This window comes from Helianthus annuus, chromosome 7, assembly GCF_002127325.2.
Source record: "Helianthus annuus cultivar XRQ/B chromosome 7, HanXRQr2.0-SUNRISE, whole genome shotgun sequence".
In the NCBI taxonomy this organism is placed as follows: Eukaryota; Viridiplantae; Streptophyta; class Magnoliopsida; order Asterales; family Asteraceae; genus Helianthus; species Helianthus annuus.
In genome coordinates this window covers 94,814,381-94,837,019 of record NC_035439.2, presented here as the reverse complement: position 1 = coordinate 94,837,019, position 22,639 = coordinate 94,814,381, and the positions used below count along the sequence as shown (strand labels likewise).

The following is a 22,639-nucleotide window of genomic DNA, read 5'->3' as shown; positions in this document are numbered from 1 at the left end:
CATTAGAGTATGTAAACTTGTGTGTATATTATCTTCATGTATTCACTGAATAGAAAGGGTTCAATCCTTAGCGACACCCCTATATTCGAATATTTGGAATGTGTAATATACTAATGTGAAATTCAATCGACGCGATATTTCATTTATGCATAAGTTTGATTGTTGTGAATTTGTTTAAGTTAATCAAGGATTACGCTAAAATGGGGGAGGAATGTTAGATATTTTAGTGTAATCGGGATTGACTTGGTGATCAAAGCGAATAATAATACACATCAAGCAAGTTAGGAGGTGCGGGAGTGCACGCTTGTTTGAGTTATTATTATTCGAGGTGTACGGGCGGAGCCCGTACTCTACGGGGGTTCCAAGGGGGCAGCGCCCCCTTGGCGGGAGTCCGGGGGCAGCGCCCCTGGGAGCAGGGTCCAAGGGGCGGCAGCCCCTGGCGGGGTCCAAGGGGCAGAGCCCCTGGCTGGGGTCGAAATGATAAAAAATGACAGTTTTTTTGGCTAATTTTGTCTGAAAAATAGAGGCAACTGCCATGAGGCAGTTACAACCCCAAAAAACCAATTTCGTAGACAGTTTTTGGTCACAATTTCCTGGTTCATCTTTTTCACAAAAAACAACATACACTGGTTCAATTTCTCAAAAATCAGAGTTGTATCCGATTGAATTATTCGGGTGAACCACCGAAATAATTTGATCTGAGAGTGATTACACGCCTCTCTGATCGTCCGGAAAACCGAAATTCCCCAACATATTTTCAAAAGAAAAACTCAAAATTTATGGAAACATAAGTAAAGTCGATTTTATGGATTTAAAATTGCACGAAATAAAAATTGGGATCTTGGACTCTTCTAGAGGTGGCTCGTGGAGCATTTTATAAACAACCTGGTCCGACCGGACCTTAGCTAGTTTCATTTGATGGAGTCAAACCCATTTAAAGTTGACCAAGTTCTTATGTCACTACATTTCGGACCGAGTCTTTTCTCTTTCACGGTTCAATATTTCATGTGGTCTTACTTGTTCAACCCATAAATGCATTTGGAGCTTTCTTAAGGAACATAAATAGTAATATATGTATACATATCACATCTAATAATAGCATAAATCATAAATTATTGTTTATATTATTGTCATATTTTTAAACGTTGAATATAGTTCTTCATAGCATGCATTTTTAAATCCTAATATAGTTTTTCTTATGTACTTGGGTGTTCTTTTTGTATGTATAAAATTTGTTCTTTTTATTGGTCATGAGGAATGTCACCTTTATACATAGAACTAGCAATAAGACCCGTGCGCGTTGCGGCGCAGGTACATTACAAACATCGAACGGATTAGTTAAAGCGTTATGTGATGCGCTAACCTTATGAAAACACGTGTTTCGACGTATCCGGTTGAACTCAACGTAACATATAGCTGCATTGCAATTGGATCAAAACATAACGGAAATCGAATTTATACCGTACAATCATAACGTATTATATGCGACCCGACTAACTTGAATTTATACAGTCAAATCAAAAACTCTCGAGGGGTCAAAGTGACATTTTAGAAAGTTCATAAAAAGTTATGGGGTTAAAAATTAAATTTCCTAAACTTAAGGGCTAAGAGAGGGTAATAATGAGATTTGACAAAGTTGGGGGTAAAAAAGAAACTATAACAAAGTTGGGGGTATAAAGGATACTATCACAAAATTAGAGGGTAAAAAGCAAACAACTTTTTCTACTTTAAGAGTATTTAGAATATGTGTTTATATACTTCAACTAGCTTAAGACCCCGTGTATTACACGGGTTGTATAAAGAAAATACTTCTTATAAATCTATTGATTTGATAAATTACACATAAATATAGATGCTACTATACTCGCAATTGGTTCCCGTATTATGATTATTAACTGATTTTAATACCCCATACTCTTTAACACGAAGTTGCTTCTCATTAACAAATAATTAAGAAAAAAATACAGATCATTTTATATAATATATTTTACTTTATACAACTTGATTTCTTTGCCAAAATTTATCAGATCAATAACATCAAATACGGATGAAGCACAGACCAATCAAATTAATAAAAATCAACCATGTTAAAAAAACCAACCATCACACATTTGTAGATAATAGTAAATAATGCCCGCGCTTCGCAGGGGGTTTGTTTTTTCGTTAACAGTAGACTACATGTGTTACAATGAGATAATTGGTAAGCAAATAGTGTACTAAATCCTATGTTACAATAGCTGACCGACTTAAATTCAAGTCATGCTTGAGCGGATTGGCTTGAACTCATGTCATGCTTGAAAGCCATAACTATAGCACCAAAGTTGATCTCTGCAACGGTTTTGGTGCGGCGACGACTGGCGGAATGGTTGTGCAGGCGTGCAACGGTCAGGTTCCTCTGTTCTCGAATGAGAAAGTACAAAGGGAAGGTTTACGGGTCTGACAAATTGTTTATGAACGCTATCAAAGCAGAGATAGGTGAAAAAATTATCTTATGTAGTACAAAATAAACTCTATATATCTCACATATTAAAGATCACACAAAAACCGAAAATTAACTGTGAGTATACCTTTGCTACGTAATCTTGTTCCACTGCTTTGCCTGCAGCAGCTTCTTGTTGGGTTGTCACTTCATAAGCCCTTCAACCTATGGCATACAAAAGATTATATATACCGTATGCTCATATATGCTCATATATGTAACAAAATTGCATACGATGCAATGAAAGTACCTTTCGACCGGTCAACTATGTTTTTCCCGCCACATGTTGCCCAACTGCTACCATCACTTATTTTAATCTTGATGCCATCCAGGATAAGCAACTCCTTTGTCTGCATGGCTCCTATATGTTCATATTAGAACAAAATATCAATACATTTACAATTAAAAATAAGCCGATAAAGTTAAAACTAATATTATCTCCAAGTAAAAATAGTATTGTCAAATATTAGACCAACTATAGTATTCATTAACTTAGTGCCCTTGTGTTACACGTGCTACTCATAGTAAATTATATTATATAAAAATGTTGACATAAACTTTGAAATGAAAATAACGTTTCATTACTTTACATAACTTCCAACTTACTCTGATAGAGGTAAAATGTCACAACGAAAATTGCATTTTTAAAGTTATATAGTATGATATAAAAGTATATTTACAAAATATATAATTTAATTATTTCGCTCTAAATATCACGAGATGTCAAATGTATTGTGAAATCTAAAATAGATAAAAAAAATTATATTCCACATAACAATAAGGGGATCCCATAATTTGTTTTGACTTTTATTTTTAGAAGTGGATTCTTTCGAATTAGTCAAGGAGGATACAAAAATGCAATCAAGATGACTAATCAAATTAAAGTAATGAAGTAATGGGCTGGAATTTGTGTGGTGAATTTGTTTTTTTGGGTTGGTCATTTTTTCAGAAAAGAAAACACAATAGAATTTCAAAATAGACCATTGGCATTTGGGCTTATGAATCAACTACGTGTGCTGCGTAGAAAATAAAAGGAAACCGACCTATATAAGGATATCATTCAATTATAATTATAATATATAATACATTTATCAGTATACAAAAACAAACAAACAATAAAGCTAATATCATTAAGTATAACTATCATTAATCATTAATTATAACTATGTCTCACCAAAAATGCATAGCACCAACCAACTATACCTTCAACCCGACGCTAACCAGCCAGCCACCCAAAACATCTCGCCACCAAGCATTTAATAAAGATATGACTTGTGTCTTCCCTATCCAGCCCACACCTGCAGCAAATCAAACAATTTGCAGAAACCCCACTGCAGCCCAACTCCATTTTGGCAGCCAACCGACCCTCAACAGCCTTCCAACCAAGATAATTCACCTTTAATGGAGCTCAATAATTCAATTTAATACTCCCCTTACCAGCATCTTCATTCCCATATCCACATAACTCCATTCTGACCCATTTGATGGAAAACTCCTATCCCAGATTGTTAGCCCATTGGTGCTTTTTACATTGGTTAATTTTAAAGCGTACTAATTGTTTTCTTTTTTAACTTAAAAAATGTTTAGAAAATAAAAATGAAACTTTGCAGAACTGAGGTGTCAATCCTGGCCATAAAAAGTGGATCACTATAAGCTCGTTATTTATCCTTTTTAGGGGTCTGTTTACGTGGTCAAACCATTTTCATTGACTTTCAACTCGTTATGACCAAGTTGACCCGCCTCATATTTAGGTAAGCTTTTAAACTTGACCAACATTCAACAATAAAATCCAATCCAAATTGACCCACATTAAGTAAATGGGAGTAAATTCCACCCCGTTTTCCAAATAAAGTCAAAACTCAACCTTCACACCGTCATCTAGTCCCCGACCTTCTCTAAAAAACATGTGACTCTTGTTCTTGAGGACACTCGCTCAATGATGCATACTTTTCAAACATTTTGGATCCAAACGCGGAAAAACAAACCTATGGACGAAGCACAAAACTGGGCCACACCTAAGGGACGAAAATGGCATTTTACTCTAAATGTAAATTTGTCAAAGCTTCCTTTTTCAACTGTTAAAACTTAAAAGCTTCAAGGAGGACATACCTTGCGATACGAATGGAGAAGAGTTCTTTCCAATTTCTCGTCAAGCTTTTTCACAGTTAACCCACTGCAAATACAGAAAAACAATCAAATATATGATAAAATAGAAACTTAAAAAACACCAAAAAAATGACTAAGATTGAAGCATCTTTCCTACCACTCATCCGCAAATGCTCTTAGTCCTGTCATATATGCTTCAACACGCTGTCACGTAAAATATTTGAAATTTTTTTACTATTTTATTTCCAACGTATTTCATAAGTTTCACCACTAAAGGACTGACCTTCCATTCCAAAGCTTCAACAACCGCATTACCCTTTACAGATAACGCTCCCTCAAATTTTTTACCTATGACCATACAGAAAAAAAAATATCTATTTAATAAAAAAACTGTTAGAAAGTTAAAAAAAAAACAAATTATCTCATACCAGAGCCATTCGATCCCATGAGCAAAGTGTAATGGGTTCAATAGTATCGTCCCATGAGCTAAGTGTAATGGGTTCAATAGTATCGAAGTCTTGAACATCAATACCATTTTTCAACTTATTGGTCACATCCTGATTTAAGGAAAGGATCACAAAATCATGCAAGTTACCTTAAATTAAGTCATGTGGGCTATAAAATAATAAATTTAGATTCAATGATTTGTTTATGTTACAAATTTGATAAAAGCATGTCTATCATAGGAGCAGCTGTATTCTTTAGTAAATACCGGTGCAAAAGAGCCTGTAACATCCAAGTGAGAAACGTTCTCTCCAAGACAAACGTCATTTATAGAGTTAAAGTTTTAATTTTAGTAGATTACTGAGGTTGTTGGGTTATCATCGAACAAATCTAAACCTTTTTCGTATAACTGCATATTCAGTGAAGACTGCAATAATATGACAGACATTAGAAGATAGAAATATAGAATGCTATGACAACATAAAAAACTTAATTAATACCTCATCATGGTGCGGCATGTCTCATAACTAATCGCCACCACCGAAGCCCTAATATGAATAGTTTGCCAACATGAAATCGACTCGGATTTGCAGCTGAATGAATCAACGAACCACCGCCATTATGCCTAATAAGATCATCGAAAGTAGCATAGTTCATTATTGATAGACTACACATACTTGTTAAAGATAATCAATACTAATCAAAGATTCAAAGGTATAATCAATACTAACTATTTTTAAGTGGCATATTATTATGTAACTTAATTAACTAAATGAAATAAGGCGTTAACAAACTTTGATCGACCTCTTGCTTATTTAAGTGACATTACAACAATTACTTATGTACCGGTGTTGTTTATTTTACATTTTAACATGTATCATATAAAAATTATTAGCTATAATTTACTATGTATATTGCCAGCACATTTCCCAGCATAGCATTTCATGGGACATCATAAAGAATTGCCATGTCACTGTCCATGTCTTTAAGTTACCTTTACTGTAATTGTATGTATCATCACCAGCCCTGAAATCAGCTCCAGCAGGCCCACCAACAACACTCGCTCCTACTACCATGGATAAATATGCATTTCGACCAAACACAAATATGACAAAAGCACGGTTGAACCATCAAGCCGTACACATCACACATCATAGACCCGTTAGGGTTTCCTTTAAGGAACTTTGTAGGTAGTAAACTTCTTTCCCTTGGAACACTGTTTGCAAAAGATTCATTCACAAAACCAACAGTGATGTCTTGAGCACATTATAGGATCATAATGCTCATTACAACTTCAATTTATATCTTATTATTGACTACGAATCCATTTCCTAACATGTTGAAGAAAAACACAAAACAAATTTAATAACGTATAAATTTTACTCGTTGGGGAATTTCATCGAACAACTGGTGGTCGTATGAGATGATAGTAAAAAGATTACAATAACTTGTTTAGAAACATCAAGAAAAAAAGAAATACAAAAGGAAGCTTACTTACTTACCGGAGTTAAATCAGAAAAGAAAGATTACCTTGTGTCCATTACTTTCTCTTATTGCCATCTAAGGGTCACCACTGAAACCCTTATATATATATATACATATATATATATATATATATATATATATATATATATATAGTTGATTTCTAGAGCTTACATTCAACTTCCAGAAATCCAATAGAAGCGGATTGAAGAGAAAGAGCAATTAGCTTAAGAAACAAAGAAACGTGTATCAGCCTTCATAAACAACAAACAACAAATTAAGTGAAAAAACCAAACAAAACTGAAACTTACCATGGATGCAGGTTATATTTGAAATTTCTAAAACTTAGCATATCTTGAACATTGTGTAAGCTAAACCATCCAAAACACCACTACTCAGAAAAGTCCTAGTGGCCAGGAATACAATAGTCAAATAATTATGAAATAAAAACTTACTGTTTAGAATAAACCCCTCTGTATTGTGATACCATTAAGCTAAAGCATGAACTTTATGATTGTGTTGCTAGAAGAAACCCCTCTATATTGTATTTTGATTATTCATAAATCACATATTGTTCCTCACATGTTTCTGCTGCTATCAACCCCCTTAGCCATTATCAAGTATGAACACACAAGACATCACAATTCACCAATCGCTCAATACCTAAACCTAACAACTCAAAAATTTAGTCAAAATCACAATTAGGTCAAAATCATAAAATCTAACAACATAAACAATTAGGTCAAAAACTTATCAAGCAAACATCAACAAAATTAATTACCTTCGAACCCATTTACCAAAAAGGCTAAAAACGGGTCATTTTCGCTTATGTTTTATCTCTAATGGGTTACCAAATGAAACAGTATGAACTATGCTTTTGCATAGATATGACTTCCAATTTCCACACTGTGTTATTAATAAGATAATTTTGCTCCAAATCCATTTTCACCCGAACTCATTTTGCTCCTAACCAGTATCAACCCGAACCAAATTGATAGTTTTTTTTAAATATACAGTTTTAACACAAACTCATTTACCTAGCTCCAAACCCATTTTGACCCGAACTCATTTTACTCCAAACCAGTATCGACCAGAACCAAAATGATAGTTTTTTTTAATATACAATTTTAACCGAAACTCGTTTTGCTCCAAACCCGTTTTGACATAAACCAAATTGATAGTTTTTTTCAATATGATTTTTTTGAACTCAGTTCGCTCCTAACCCGTGTTATACTTTCGAGTGACAGTCAAAATATTTTAGTTAAGCCATATTCAACAACATGCTCTTCTGTCACCATTGATCCACAAACGTATACCTGTATAACTGAAACTGAAAGTCAAATTTAGTAGTTTAAAGACTTAATTTTGATAGAAAAACTTTGGTCTTCTTTGCACCCTTTGGTCCATTTGAAGTGATTCATGATTAGTTTGACATAAATCTTTGCATCCATGTATTCACATTAAACTTGAAAGTAAAGAACAGCAGGTTTGAGTTTCATAATCAAAGCACTTCTTAGTATTAAATATTCAATATTTAAATAAAAAAAAACTTTATAATTTTTCCCCTTTGATGTGCTCCATGTATGGTTTTGTTAGGAATCATGAACCTTTGATATATAACTACACAAATACACATCAGTCTCAACTTAAAATCAAGACTGTCAAAATCAAACCTGACACTTTCAAAATTCTAATAGTGATATTTGTATGATCTTATAAAGGTATCAACAGCAACAACATAAGCAAGTTTCACAACCAAAGTAAAAAAAATATGTAGATTTTACCTTCAACATGTTCAATAATTGAATAAATTTACCTCTAATAAACTATATAGTTTCTCTATTTTTCCAGTCATGTGAAGGGTACTGAATGAAATGTTGATCCATGTACTGTATCAGTGTAACACATAAAGACATCAAAAATTCATTCTTAGTTTTATACTAATATAAATAGTGAAGAAACAATATGATGGGTAAAAGATTAAAATTGAAATGTAGGAGATACTTAAATGAGTCCCTAAGAAAAGAAATAACAATAAACTATCAAAATGATTTTAACCCAAACTCATTTTGCTCCAAAGCCGTTTTGATCCGAACTCATTTTGCTCCTAACCAATATCGACCCGAACCAAATTGATAGTTTTTTTTAATATACAGTTTTCACCAAAACTCATTTTGCTCCAAACCTGTTTTGACCTTAACCAAATTGTAGTTCTTTTTCCAAATGTTTTGTTTTAACCCGAACTCAGTTCGCTCCTAACCGGTTATCCTTTTGAGTGACAGTCATTTTTTATGTAAACATAGTTACCAAAAGAATTTAAAAAAATTTATTAACCCGGACTCATTTTGCTCCAAACCCATTTTCACCCGAACTCATTTGCTCCTAACCAATATCAACCAGAACCAAATTGATAATTTTTTTGAATATGTGATTTTAACCCAAACTCATTTTGCTCCAAACCCGTTTTGACCCGAACTCATTTTGCTCCTAACCAATATCGACCCGAACCAATTGATAGTGTATACAAATGAGTCAAAAATCGCAATCTTTAACTATAGTTTACATGCTACTAACCTGATCACAATCACAATAATATGTTGAGTTGTGAAGTTTTGCATATAATGCTACATTTTCCACTAACACTGAATATAGTGTAATCAAACAGAAACCATAAGCAATTTCTCACCTTGGTAAATAGTTTAATCAAACAGGCATACAACTAAATATTTTATGGTAAATCGTTAAGAATTTAAAACATATATTACCTTTAAGCTAAAAAAACCAAACATCGATATTAAACTAAGAAACAATAGTTATAGACATACCCAAAGTTCCATTCTGCAGCAACGAATGGGCTGATCCAAAAAATAAAAAGCATACCGACATCCTGAACTATCTTCACAAATTTGGGTAAATCATACCTCTCACCAAAGTAGTACTAAAACCACATAAAAAACTGCAAAAAAATGATTAATCAGTCAACATTTAGACATCCAACCTAGCACTTTTAGATGTTTTTAGAAAATCAAGTGATGGCTCATCCATTCCAAAATACATATGTTCCAATCACGTCTACACCTCCTTTTGCAGTTTTTACCAATGCAGGTCACATCTATCAACAAAAGAAAGTTGTATAGTTATGCAATTAGAGCTTATTATATCCATGTCTCATGGAATCATGTAAAGATGTTAACTTCCCATATGATAAAATAAAGAAGATCAACAAACTGCAAAACATTAAAGATTAAGTGTCCTTTAATAACTATGAAACACAAAATTCGTTTCTAAATTTATATCAACTATTAACTTTTCAAATATAACAGTTTAGGAGGTTTAATCATTAATGCATTAAGTTTTTCGTAAGTAAGTGAGTTCGAGCTGCAATTTATTAAAAAAGTTCGGCCTTGGGCTCGTTTAGGCTTGCGAGCCAACTTGATCTCGATAAAGGAAGCTCGGGCTTAGGCTCATTTATTAAACAAATTTTTATTTTTAGGCCCGAGCTTAGGATTGCGTTCATCTAAACTTGACTCTATTCGAGCTCTTAGCCGATCTAGATTAGCTCAAGAGCGACTTGGCTCGTTTACACCCAAAAAAGAAATGATATAAATTTGAGAACAAAAGAAGGAATAAAAAGGCGCAAGGTGTGTACACCTAAAGGTACGACAATGTGTGCGGGTCGCGCGTGGTGGTCTTTCACCACCGGCAGGTGGCGGGGTAGCACTCTTGCACCGCCACCCACCATCCTTATCTTCTGCATTAACCACCCACCATCCATAACAACAGTTTCTCTAGGATGACATGTAATTTAACATATCATCAATCTTTAAGCAAGCCACTATAAAAAATAAAAACACACATAAGATGACATGTGAACTTACATTCAACTTAAACCAATCAGAAAATTGGGTCCCAAGGTTTTCTAAAACACAAAGATAAGCCCTATATTGTTAAAAAAGTGGATAAAATTTCTTACCAAAGGTTAATTAGGGAGATTTACTTCATAAAGGCTCTTATGTTCCATTAGTGTTGATACATAGCGGCCATAATCTGCTAAAATTTAGCCTAAAACCGTCAAGAGGACATATGAAATGGTTAAAAACAAATGTGGACTAAGATATTTTGCAAGAACAAAAAATAAGTGAAGTGGTCAACTACAACAACTTAAACAACGTTTCTTTGAACCACTTGGAAACCAAAATCTAACAAATCTAGACAAAAATCAGTGAAATGGAACCATACTTGGAATGAAGATAAAATTTTGTCAACTTTCACTTATTAGCTAGCGTTGGCTGAACAAAGAGGAGATGGTGAAGATAGAGAAGGGGATAAAACACGGATGAAACACGAAAACTCGAAATACGCACAAATTTATAATAAAAAAAAAAACATATCTAAAAAGGAAACGGATCAAAGAAGTGAGTTTTGTATTTTGAAATGCATAAAACCTTCTATATCACTTAACTCAAAGAAATTTATTATTATTGAACTTTTAATCATATATTTGTAATCATCGTACAAAAGAAAATACAAATGGGCACCCTCCAAATCTTGAAGTATAAGGAACCACAATCAACATGAACCTACAGATCGATTTCCCAAAATACCATTGAAGAAAACCAAATTGACCTTAAAATTAATAGTGAATCTCGAGTTAGCATTTAATCGAATACCTGGTGTCAGAACTTCAAATTTTTGTACAGACTCAGAGAAGCAAAGGAGTATCTCTTTTGTCAACTCTCACCCCCATTTTAGTATCACCATCAAACCCTAAATTTCAAGTGTCTTTTCATAAAAAAAAAATGAGCAGCCATAAACCATAAGAGATACAAAAATTACACATAAAGAATAGGTTTACAAAAGAATCGCTAACCTGACGGCGTTATCGATTAGAAAGGGAGAAGCAGATGCATTGATGATATGCAAAAACAAAAAAATGAAACTTCAATAACAATATCCGAAAGAATGCAATAACATATAATAAATTGAAATTTGGGTTGTTTACCTGGTTGCTTTCAATTGTAACCCAAGAGATCTAGATTTTTTTATTCTTTTTCTAGTTGAAATAATGCCGTAGATCTACACAAAAAACAGAAGAACTTGCTTGGCGATTAAGGTTTGTTGATAGAATCAACCACCTGATGGATCAAAGAAGTTGAAGAAGGAGAAGGATGAACATCATAAAGAAACAATAAGGAAAAAAGGAAAGATTTATTTGATTGAAGAGAGAGACAGGGTGAAGAAACGTACGTGAGAAGGAGAAGAGAGCATTGAATACGAATTGAAGAGGAATTGAAGAGGAAGGAGAATAAAGAAAATTAGATTGGCGCTCATTCTCAATTATCAGCCTTTAGAGCATGTCCACATCATCAAAATGATTGGCTAAGAATAGCCCTTGTGACCTAAGAGAATTCATTTAGTATAATAGATAGATAAAATTACATGAACGGTTCTTGTGATTTGATAAAGTTTTAAGTTTTGTTTTTTTACTTTTTTAAAAAACTGTATAGATAGTTCTTTAGTTGGAAGCTTGTTTACCCATTAGTGTTGACCGACGGAGGGAAACTGATCACGGACACCGTAATCACCTCCCTAATGGTGGTATCACGGAGGATTTCCAAGAACTACCACTTGAATTGGAAATCATTGATCATAATCGATTGAATAATTTGACCTTCATTAAGGTTCATTAATTTCCCCACAAATAAACACTTAATCACACTCATGAATGTTCATGTTTTCATCAAATCAAAATTGTAGTTGTAAAAAGACAGAATGATGAAATATCAAATTCAACAAAAGAGTAAACTGCCATTTTGTTCCTTGTGATTTGGCCAGTTTTGCCACTTTAGTCCAAATCTCAAACTTTTTATATCTGGGTCCCCGTGGTTTGCATTTTGTTGCCATTTTGGTCCAAAAGTGATATTTGACCAGAATCCCCAAATTAAAACCCCCTGTTTTGTCCTTACCCTCAGGGGTATTTTGGTCATTTTAAAATTATTATAACTAAATATTGAGATTTGGACATCATAAAAGCATCTTCATCTTTCCCCAGATCTTCATCTTCCCCATATTTCATCCAAACCCTGCAACCATCATCTAAACACCCCTTTGTCTCTCTCTCTCTCTCTTCTCTCTCTCTAACACCACCGCCACCATGAACTCCACCACCGCCACCATGAACTCCACCACCGCCACCTCCTCCCCCTCTCACCACCGCCACCACTACCTCCTCACCACAGACACCACTTGAAAGCAACCCGGTGCCACCATCGTCACCTCCGAAGTTCGAATCCCAAACCCTACCATCGGAGATCACCTCTACCATTATCACCACCTTCCCCACAATCGCACCACCCCCAAACCCTTCCCACAGCGCCTCCAACAAAAATCACAGATCCGAACAAAAAATGCACCGGAAAACACTGGTAACTGAGCTCCAGGTTGGTAACCGAGCACCGGAAAACCTAGCTGATCTTCACCTCCAATGAGGTTTGTTTAGGCCCGATTTTATCATCACGCTGGTAACTGAGCTCTGATCTTCACGCTGGTAACTAAGCTTCACCTCTGATCTTCACGCCGGTAACTGAGCTCCAGGCAAATGACGGAGGAGATACGGCGGTGGAGAATCGTAGAGGTCTAAGAGCTCTTGAACTTGACCGATGAGGTTTGTTTAGGCCCGATTTTATCATCACCTCGTTTTATAGAGTTTTTGATTTTGAACTGACTGGGTTCGGGTGTCTTCATAACCAATCCGGGTTCGGGTGAAAGGGGTTTTTGTTCAGGATTTTGAGTAGGGGTTGGAGAAGATGATGTTGAGTATTTGGGTAAGGGTTTGGGTGTCTTCATAACCAGAGGATTTTGAGTATTTGGAAACGAAGGAAGTGAAAGGGGTTTTTGTTCACGATATAAATGACGGCGGCAGGTGGTGGTGCTGGTGCGAGAGGTTGGTGGCAGGTGGTGGTGCGAGAGGGGTGTGGCAGGGGTTGGAGAATATGATCTTGGGTTGGGGATGATATGATAAGCTGCTGCCCTCTTCTTTTTTAAGTTAAGAAATAAATTAATTTAATAATTTTAATTAATCATTTATTAAAATAATAAAAGAAATGACCAAATTACCCCTGAGAAAAGGGACAAAAACCAGGATTTTTTTTTTAAATCTTACCTGATTTCAGTTTTGGACTAAAATGGCAATAAAAGTAAAACCACAGGGACCCAGATGTAAAAAGTTTGAGATTTGGACTAAAGTTGCAAAACTGGCCAAACCACAGGGACCAAAATGGCAGTTTACTCCTCTCAACAAAATAAGACAAACATAATCCGAGTATACTTTCCTATCCTTAACTTTATAAAATTAATATAAATAAGAAGAGGTCGAGAAACAAACCTTAGGCAAAACATAAGAGCTAAAAAGTAAGTGAGAGAGGGCTAGGTAACTGCCATGGCTCGATGAATAGAGGGGATTAGGATTACGTTTAGCGAACGTTTCATGAACTGTTTGATGGAAAGTTCTTTATGTTGGAAATTTCATAAATAATATTATATTATTGAATAATATAATGATTACTTAGTGATTAAAGTCAAAATAAATGAGAGATCCTAAGCTATAAGGCTAAAGGGTGTGGGGGCCATGTTTGGTACATGATTTGACACGTAGAAACATGAATGAAAGCATGAATAGAAGGCTACATCACCCCCTTGCCTGATCCACATGGTTCGTATGAATTAAACCATGACAACCATGGTCCTTTTTTTCATTTCCAAGATTTCCTTTCCTTTTTCTTTAGACAAAAATAAATTAAAATAAATAAGAAGATAGCGGGTTGGGTCATAACCACACCCTTAGGGTAGTGGTTTTGGATGGTGGATTAGAGGTGAGTGACATGACGCTGACGTGGAGGATTATGGTGGTCATAAACGTCATGACCACACCCTATAACCTAATTATGTGTGGGAACTTTAATATGTGAGAAGTTGTGTTTGTCCCACATTGGTAGAGAGATAAATCTTTTGTTGATTTATAATTAGAATTCTCTACAAGAATGTATTCATATGTGACAAGTCACACACAGTGGCAGCTAGTGCGGAGCACACAACACGCCCCCGCGCTCGGGGCCAGGACGAGGGCAATGGACGTAATGTAGCGTTTTGATGGTGCCCTTTGCACTTCACACGCTCGCATCGCCGTGAGCCGTTTGAAGCCGTCTTTACTATTTTTTTAGGTGTGTTTTGGCTTGTGTGGGCTCTAGTCGATGACTTGGTGTGGTTAGCTAAAGACTGTTTACATTCCTACCTGTCAAAATGATAAGGTCTCATAATTCATTGTGTCATTGAATTCTACAATTTATTTTATTGAATTCTCTATTCAATAGTGACTCTTCACTTGGAATTCAAAACAGATCAAATACAAAGCTTTGTGCTTTGTTCTAGATACACAGAATTAATTTAACAAGAAAATAAAACGTGTGAGAAGTGATAGAGGAGGTAAATATGTTTCACCATTTGGGGATGTATGTGCAAAAAGTGGTATAATACACGAGTGAACCCCTCCTTATACACCCCAATCAAAGAGCATTGAAGAGCGAAAGAATCGTACACTAAAAGAAATGATGAATGCCATGTTAATAAATTCTGGGAGGAGCCAGGACATGTAGGGGAGGCCATTTGTTTGCCAATTTTTTTTAAATAAAATACATTTCAAGAATAAGGATGTAACACCCCACGAGTTATGGTGAGGACATAAATTATCCTATAAATACTTGAAAGTGTAGGGGTGCCTAATCAAAGTGATTGTTACACCTCCCAAGGCACTTAGAATAGAGCCCAAAACTGTTGACTGCATTTTCATTGGATATGCCAAAAATGGTAGTTCACATCATTTGCTTGTATATGAATCCAAGAATCCTGATGTGCACAAAGATTCTATCATAGAGACAAGGCCGGAAATGTGAACTACTTTGAAGAAGAGTTTCCAATGTTAGAAACATCAACAACGAATCATGCAAGTTCATCAACTATGGTTGATGAGATTGTTCAATTAGAAGAGGTAGGGTATGTTTGGCAAAAGTAGCTGGTAGCTGGTAGCTGAAAGCTGGTAGTTGGTGGCTGGAAGCTGGTAGCTGTATCTGGTAGCTAGTAGCTGTAGCTTTTTAGATATATTTGGTGTTTGGTAGAGTAGCTGAAGCTTTTAATAAAATGTATAAAATTACCAAAATAGACATAACTAAAAATTTAGAAAGTTGGTGCATTAAAAAGTTTCTTATTTTGAGAGGTTAAAATAGTCATTTTTCCCTAAAAGCTTGTAGCTCCTTCTAAACGCTACTAGTAGTAGCGTTCAACCAAAAGCTTCAAGCTCCTAACCTAAAAGCTTAAAGCTCCTTCAACCAAACAAGACTTTTTATTAAGTATGAGCTTTTTCTTAAAAGCTTAAAGCTTGAAGCTCCTAAAAGCTTCTAAAAGCTCCATGCCAAACATACCCGTAGTTCACATATGTTGTGAGTAGGCTAAGTAGATATATTATTAATCCTAGTTCTGAGCACCGGAAGAGTATGACGAGATTACTAAGGTATTTGAGATACATAAGGAATTATAGACTACATTATGGCCAAAATCTAATTGTTGTGGACGGATTCAGTGATGCCAACTGGACATCTGTTATGAAAGATTCTAGATCTATAAGTGGTTATGTCTTTACCCACGATGGAATATGAGTTTATTGCCTTAAATAAAGTTGGAGAAGAGGCAAAGTGGGTACGTCAATTCCTAGAATATGTTCCAAGATGGCCTAAGCGTGTGATGATTATTTGTATACATTGTGATTGCCAATCGACTATTGGTAGAGCTCAAAGTGCAACGTATAATGGCAAATCAAGGCACATACGATGTACACATAAAACGATACGACAACTGCTCGCAACTGGATTTATCACGACTGACTATGTGAAGTCAAAGGATAACATTGAGGATCCACTTACAAAAGGCTTAAGCAGAGATGCAGTACATAAGTCATCAATGGGAATAGGACTAAAGCCTTTGGATTAAGTTTGTATAATGGAAAACCTATCCTAGAAGATTGATTCCTCTAATTTGGAACCAGTATAGAATTGATTCAATTGTGGAATCATGAATAGTCGTTGGTTCAGTCGTTACAGAGACACAGTCATTTCTATTTTTTCTTATCTACATAGATAATAAAATAGATAATAAAGATAAAAAAAAAGTCTAAATAAATATTAGCAAGACCCCAGTTTTTTGTATGAATGGAACTTTTTCTATAAATCTCTATCTCAAAAAAATGTCTAACAGAAATATCCAAAAATCTAAATATAGAAATAAAATAACTAACAGAAATCACACGAATAAATAAATTCTATTTGACTCTGCCCCATGATCTAGGCTCAATAGGACCACCTACTGTACGAACTAGGGTCACTGTGGGGGAGTACCTCAACATACAAAGGAAGATACAAACTTCCTAGTCCATTCCAACTTAAAATCAATTATATCAAGAGAGGTTAAGCATATGGCTTTTAATGATTTATAAATCACCTATGTTAGAGAGAAGTGGGTTGCTTCGAAGGAATTGGGGGCACAATTCCTAGAGCTCTCGCAGAATCAGGTTAGTGTTCCATGATCATATTGGACACAACTATGGGGGGTTAACCATACCAGGAAGAGTAATGTGTAATGTGTAATAACGTCTGCGTAAAAATGGGTTTGTTCAAGGACATCGTGTCTACTAACCAGTAGGATACTAAACACATGTCACAAACGAGGGTTCAATGGGAAACCCACCTATCTTAAATTAGTTAACCGCTGAAATTTTATCGTGACACTTGAGTGTAAGGGACGATCTCCATTTATGTGGGGAATTGTTGAAAATTTTATAAATAATATTATATTATTGAATAATATAATAATTATTTAGTGATTAAAGCCAAAATGAGTGAGAGATCATAAGCTTTAACTGTGTGTGTTGGAACTTTAATGTGTGGGAAGTTGTGCTTGCCCCACATTGGTAGAGAGATAAATCTTTTGTTGATTTATAATTAGAATCTTTTATAGGAATGTATTCCTATGTGACAAGTCACACCCAGTGGCAGCCAAGAGGGTGCGAAACACCCGACACACGCCCATGCCCGGGACCAGGACCAGGGCAATAGACGTGTGATGTTTTGATGGCGCACTTCGTACGCTCGCATCTACGCGAGCCGCTTGAAGCTGTCTTTACTATTTTTTAGGTGTGCTTTGGTTCAGTTGGCTCGTGAGGGCTCGAGTCAGTGGCTAGGTGTGGTTGGCTAGGGAATGTTTACATTCCTACCTGTCAAAATGATTAAGTCTCAGAATTCATTATGTCATTGAATTCTACAATTTATTTTTATTAAATTATTTATTCAATTGAGACTCTTCACTTGCAATTCAAAACAAATTGAATAAAAAGCTTTGTGCTTTGTTCTAGATTCGTAGAACACTGAAAATCGTATGGTTCACGTAACATCAAACGAATTCCCAGATTTCGCATCTCTACGCACTCTTGTTTCAGGTATACTTTCAGGTACTAGGCTAATCCCGGCAGTACAATCTGCTTAGACTGTTGTACCCTGAGAAACAGGCGGGATCACCTAGGTGGCCCGAAATCTGTTTTAAGGGAAGCGTTTTAAACGTGCCTAAGCCAAAACCTCGTCTCTTCTCTTTTTTATTTACGTTAGTTGTAATTAGTTTAATGTTCTTTTGTTTCATTATGTTTGTAATTTTTCAGAAGAATTGTAATTTGTTCAGTATTTTCAGTCTATTTTTCAGTTGTAATTGGTAATGGAATATAATATATTGTATTTTCTTTATTTTGTGAACTCTACAGTTTATGTTCATCCGTTTAATTAATTAATTAAAGAACGAACATGAACAAGAAATTTGTGTTCGGTTAGTTAAATGAATGAACACGAACAAATGTCTCGTTCATTCAGTTACGTTCGTGAACGTTCGGTAATGTGTTCGTGAACATTCGTTCATGTTCGTTTGTCTATGTTGTTCATTAAGATTTTTTAGTCTTTATTTATTTTATATAAATTTTTTTATGTTATCTAATTCTTATTTATCTTTTTACCCGAACATATAAAAAAAGGAAACCTTATTTCCACCTTGGTATATGCATCGCTCCACTTTCCTTCTCATTATTCACATTAAAAAATAGAGTAAACTTCCGTTTTGCCCCCTGTGGTTTGGTCACTTTAACGGTTTTGCCCCAAACCTTTAAAAATAGCCATTTTACTCCCTGATGTTTTGGTTTTGTTGCCAATTTGCTCCCTGTGGGGAGCAAAATGGAAACACAAACAATTTGGATGGAGTTAGAGGTGGGGAGCAAATTGGCAAAAAAACCGAAACATCAGGGAGCAAAATGACTATTTTTAAAGGTTTGGAGCAAAACCGTTAAAGTGACCAAACCACAGGGAGCAAAACGGAAGTTACTCGACCTTTGTTCAACTATTAGGGCTTTAAGGTCTAACGTCGCTCCCTCTCACCATCCACCTCTAGTCACCGTCATCTTCGCCAATTTTTTCTGTGTTCGTGAACACGTTCCTTTCTTTAATGAATGGACACAAACATAAAATCTCGTTCGGTAAATGTTTATAAATTGTTCGTGAACACATTATATCCTTAAAGAACCTTGTTCGTGTTCGTTTGGTTCGTTTACAGTCCTAAATGGGATGATTGACAAACTTTTCTTGTGTAGCGATACTCGACAAACCTAGGTAGTTTCCTCGAGTTGAGAGGGTTAAGAGGGCAAACGAATTATTTGCAGTGAAAGAATGCTTTTAGTTAAAAGATAGGAGATGATGAACTAGGAATAGATATGGAATGAATCATTCATGAAATCATCTAAAGATGTAACCGGACATTGTTTTATCTCGTAAGTATTAAATTTGACTTTACTAAGTTTTATTGTTGATTTTGAGTCATTGATGAAATATGTTAATCGGTCTCACAGTTTACGTAAAGAGTTAATTACTGTTTTCGTCCCTGTGATTTGTCAAAAATCACTATTTCAGTTCATTAGTTTAAAAATTGCGATTTCAGTCCCTGTGGTTTCACTTTCGTAACCATTTTAGTCCACCTCGTAACCATTTCAGTCCCTGTATCTAACAGAATAATGGATTGAAATGGTTACAAAAGTGAAACCACAGGGACTGAAATGGTTACGAAACTGAAACCACAGGGACTGAAATCGCAATTTTTAAACTAATGGATTGAAATAGTGATTTTTGACAAACCACAGGGACGAAAACAATAATTAACTCTTACGTAAAAGACATGGTTACATCTAAATATCACTGACTCTATAAAACCTTTCGTAAACTATGTATGTCGAATTCATGCAGTGGTGGACCCAGAAATTATTTGCTGGAGGTGCGGATGAGTGGTTCAAACATATTTTCAGGGGGTGCGGTCAAGTTTTTTGCCTAAAAAATACACTAAATTTGTTTTTTCAAGGGGTGCGCCCGCCCACCATGGACTTAATGTAGGTCCGCCCATGAATTCATGGCCTCATGGGTCTTGCATACTGAAAATAAAAAATGAATTAAAATGAACATATTATGCAAAACAAAACTATTTGAGTTTGAGTCATAGATAAAAATCAATCTTTGTTTATGAAAATATGTAAACAAACTTTAATAATCTATCCATCCATCATTCGAGATTAATGCATCTTTGCATGTGTTCGCTAACACAACGTTTGTTAACATATGTTAGTGCTTGTTTCAGTAACACAATGTCCACACCTCCACAAATGTTTGACTGATACAAAAAGGTATATAAAGTAAAAAAGAAGAAGATATATTTATACCAAAAATATTAAGCAGTGGGGGTTACATTCTTCGTTTCAGAAGAAATTATATTGTATAATTTCATATTACTTTTACTACCATACTTACTAATAAAATCTGTAGAAAACTTTTAATAAAGTCTAGACCATACTACAAATTGATCATTTGTCGGGAGATAATTACATATGATCAAAGACACTACAAGAAAAAGGATCAATAGCGGCGACAACCAATATGTCGCCGCTATTGGCCTTATCCGCACCAGGTGTCCCACGTTAAAACCTAGCCACACGTTTCTTATCATCATCCAACGGCTGGGGATTGTCCAGGTTAATAGCGGCGACGGGTTTAACCAATAGCGGCGATAGGTTGTCGCCCCTATTGGTCCGACGAATAAAGAACAGAAAAGCACCATTTCTTCCACTTCCCTTCTTCCACTTTCCCAAAACCTTTCATCTCTCTCACGGGTTCTTCGCCTAATCGGCTTCATCTCTTCATTTTTACCAATTTCTTCTTCAAATCGGTTAGTGTTGTCACTTTTATGTTGAATTTCTTGTTTATTTTGTTATATATGTTGTTAATTTCTTGATTTTTGGTGTATGTTCGGGTGTATGCTAGATAATATCTCCGCCAGCGCCACCTCGTCTCCATGGCCACCACCTAATCTCCACCATCACCATCTCTTCTCCTCCTTCAAAATAAGGTTTGTGTATGTTTTTCACCTTGCTGCTTCTCTTTCTGTGCTCATTGTTGCTTAGTTTTATACATCCCAAGTAGGGGTGTTCAAGATCGGATTATCCGGTTTTCGGATATCCGAAAACCGGATATCCGAAAATTTCGGATAGTAAATATTGATATCCGAAATTTCGGATACGGATTCGGATATCCAAACGGATATCCGAATTTATAAAAAAAAAATCAAAAAATCCGTTTCGTGTATAGACTAAAACTAAACTTATATTCGATTTTATAAATTTCCAACATTTAAAACTAAAAACAATCATAAATTCACACGAATACAATTATTTACTACTTTTTTTACTAACTTTTACAATACTTCAAACAAAATATAATGCTCATATACTATATATATTTATAAAAAAATAATTAGTTTTCGGATATCGGATTATCCGAAATTTTTGAAATTCGTATCCGAATCCGAATCCGAAAATTCGGATTATCCGATTTTCGGATATCCGAATTTTCGGATATCCGAAATTTCGGATATTTCGGATACAGATTTTCGGATATTTCGGATTCGGTTTCGGATCCGGATTTTTTTGAACACCCCTAATCCCAAGGGTGCTTGTTATATTATGGCTGCTGGAAAGTTGTATTGTTTATTTTTAAGCTGAGATTAAATTGAGTTGTCCAAACTAAATTATTTTTGTATAATATAAAAAGAAATCTTGTATTTAGTACACAATAAAAACTTGTATGCGTGTAATAATTAATCTATTTAATAAACTTACCCTAAAACTATTAGAAAAAAAGGAGTTATGATGGAGGATGCATTTGTCCAAGAGACTTTAATTATTAAGTACATACTAGTTTATATAAATATATCTACCTTTTAGTAAAGAGAGGAAAGTGATAGTTTATATTTTATATTCATCCACCTATGATAACAAGTAAGTTCTACGTTGGAAAGCTGATATGTATACAATTCTTATTCTTATATTTCGTATAAAGTAAATACTTGGAATCAGACAACAATTTTTTAACTTAAACAACTAAATCTAAAGAGAAAACAATAACTTACTTAAACAGCTAAATCTAAAGAAAAAACAATAAGGGATGAACAGATCTTAGTTTCAAAAAAAATATATCAATTATGTATGATTTCATATTTAACTAACAAATCTATTAATGTTTGAAAATCATTAAAAAAGAAAAAGTTTGAATAAACTCAAAACTATAATATATATTTTAAATTAATCATTTTTGCCGACTAACTTAAGCACCCTCTAATTCTATTTTTAATTCTATGCATTTGTTTAATTATTGTGGAACCTCAATCCTCAAACTCACGAAAAGAGGCATTTTTTCCTACACTTTGGTGCCAACAAGTTACAAGCCTTTGATATCAAGTTAGTCTGGTGATTTTTTCATATGATCAAAGAATTGTTAGAAACTAATTTCCAAAATTATAATCTTTTTGTATAGATCAGAAAAGAAATTTTGTACTTAGTACACACTATAAACTTGTATACGTGTAGCAATTGAATTTATTTAATAAACATACCCTAAAACAATTAGAGAAAAAAAGAATAAAAAAAATTACAAGTTTTGTTCTTTATGTTTGTTC

The 22,639-nt window shown here is 34.7% G+C and overlaps 1 protein-coding gene and 1 long non-coding RNA gene across 23 annotated transcripts; both read right to left on the bottom strand.

Annotated features, from left to right (window-relative positions):
- Positions 1-2,087: 2,087 nt before the first annotated feature.
- Positions 2,088-6,628, bottom strand: LOC110868134 (E3 UFM1-protein ligase 1 homolog). 12 transcript variants are annotated; one of them, XR_004863537.1, is made up of 12 exons: positions 6,024-6,625; positions 5,530-5,654; positions 5,391-5,456; positions 5,014-5,311; positions 4,869-4,933; positions 4,743-4,789; positions 4,589-4,652; positions 4,344-4,494; positions 3,683-3,777; positions 2,730-2,840; positions 2,568-2,644; positions 2,088-2,457 (listed from the first exon to the last, which is right to left on the bottom strand). XR_004863537.1 is itself a non-coding variant. In XM_035975735.1 (8 exons), exons 4-8 carry the CDS (start codon positions 5,030-5,032, stop codon positions 4,465-4,467), a joined length of 225 nt encoding a protein of 74 aa, XP_035831628.1. In that variant the 5' UTR covers positions 5,033-5,311; positions 5,391-5,456; positions 5,530-5,654; positions 6,024-6,628; the 3' UTR covers positions 3,983-4,464. The 12 variants fall into 12 exon arrangements, 1 of the variants encoding a protein (XP_035831628.1); XR_004863532.1 differs by lacking the exon at positions 4,344-4,494 and having other exon boundaries at positions 3,683-3,974; XR_004863536.1 differs by lacking the exon at positions 4,344-4,494 and having other exon boundaries at positions 3,654-3,875.
- Positions 6,626-11,875, bottom strand: LOC118480609. 11 transcript variants are annotated; one of them, XR_004863550.1, is made up of 7 exons: positions 11,759-11,875; positions 11,514-11,646; positions 11,182-11,293; positions 10,485-10,561; positions 6,967-10,346; positions 6,823-6,882; positions 6,626-6,737 (listed from the first exon to the last, which is right to left on the bottom strand). It is a non-coding gene; the product is annotated as an uncharacterized LOC118480609 (long non-coding RNA). The 11 variants fall into 11 exon arrangements; XR_004863551.1 differs by having other exon boundaries at positions 10,485-10,558; XR_004863543.1 differs by having other exon boundaries at positions 6,967-8,400; positions 9,337-11,293.
- Between the last annotated feature and the right edge of the window lie 10,764 nt (positions 11,876-22,639).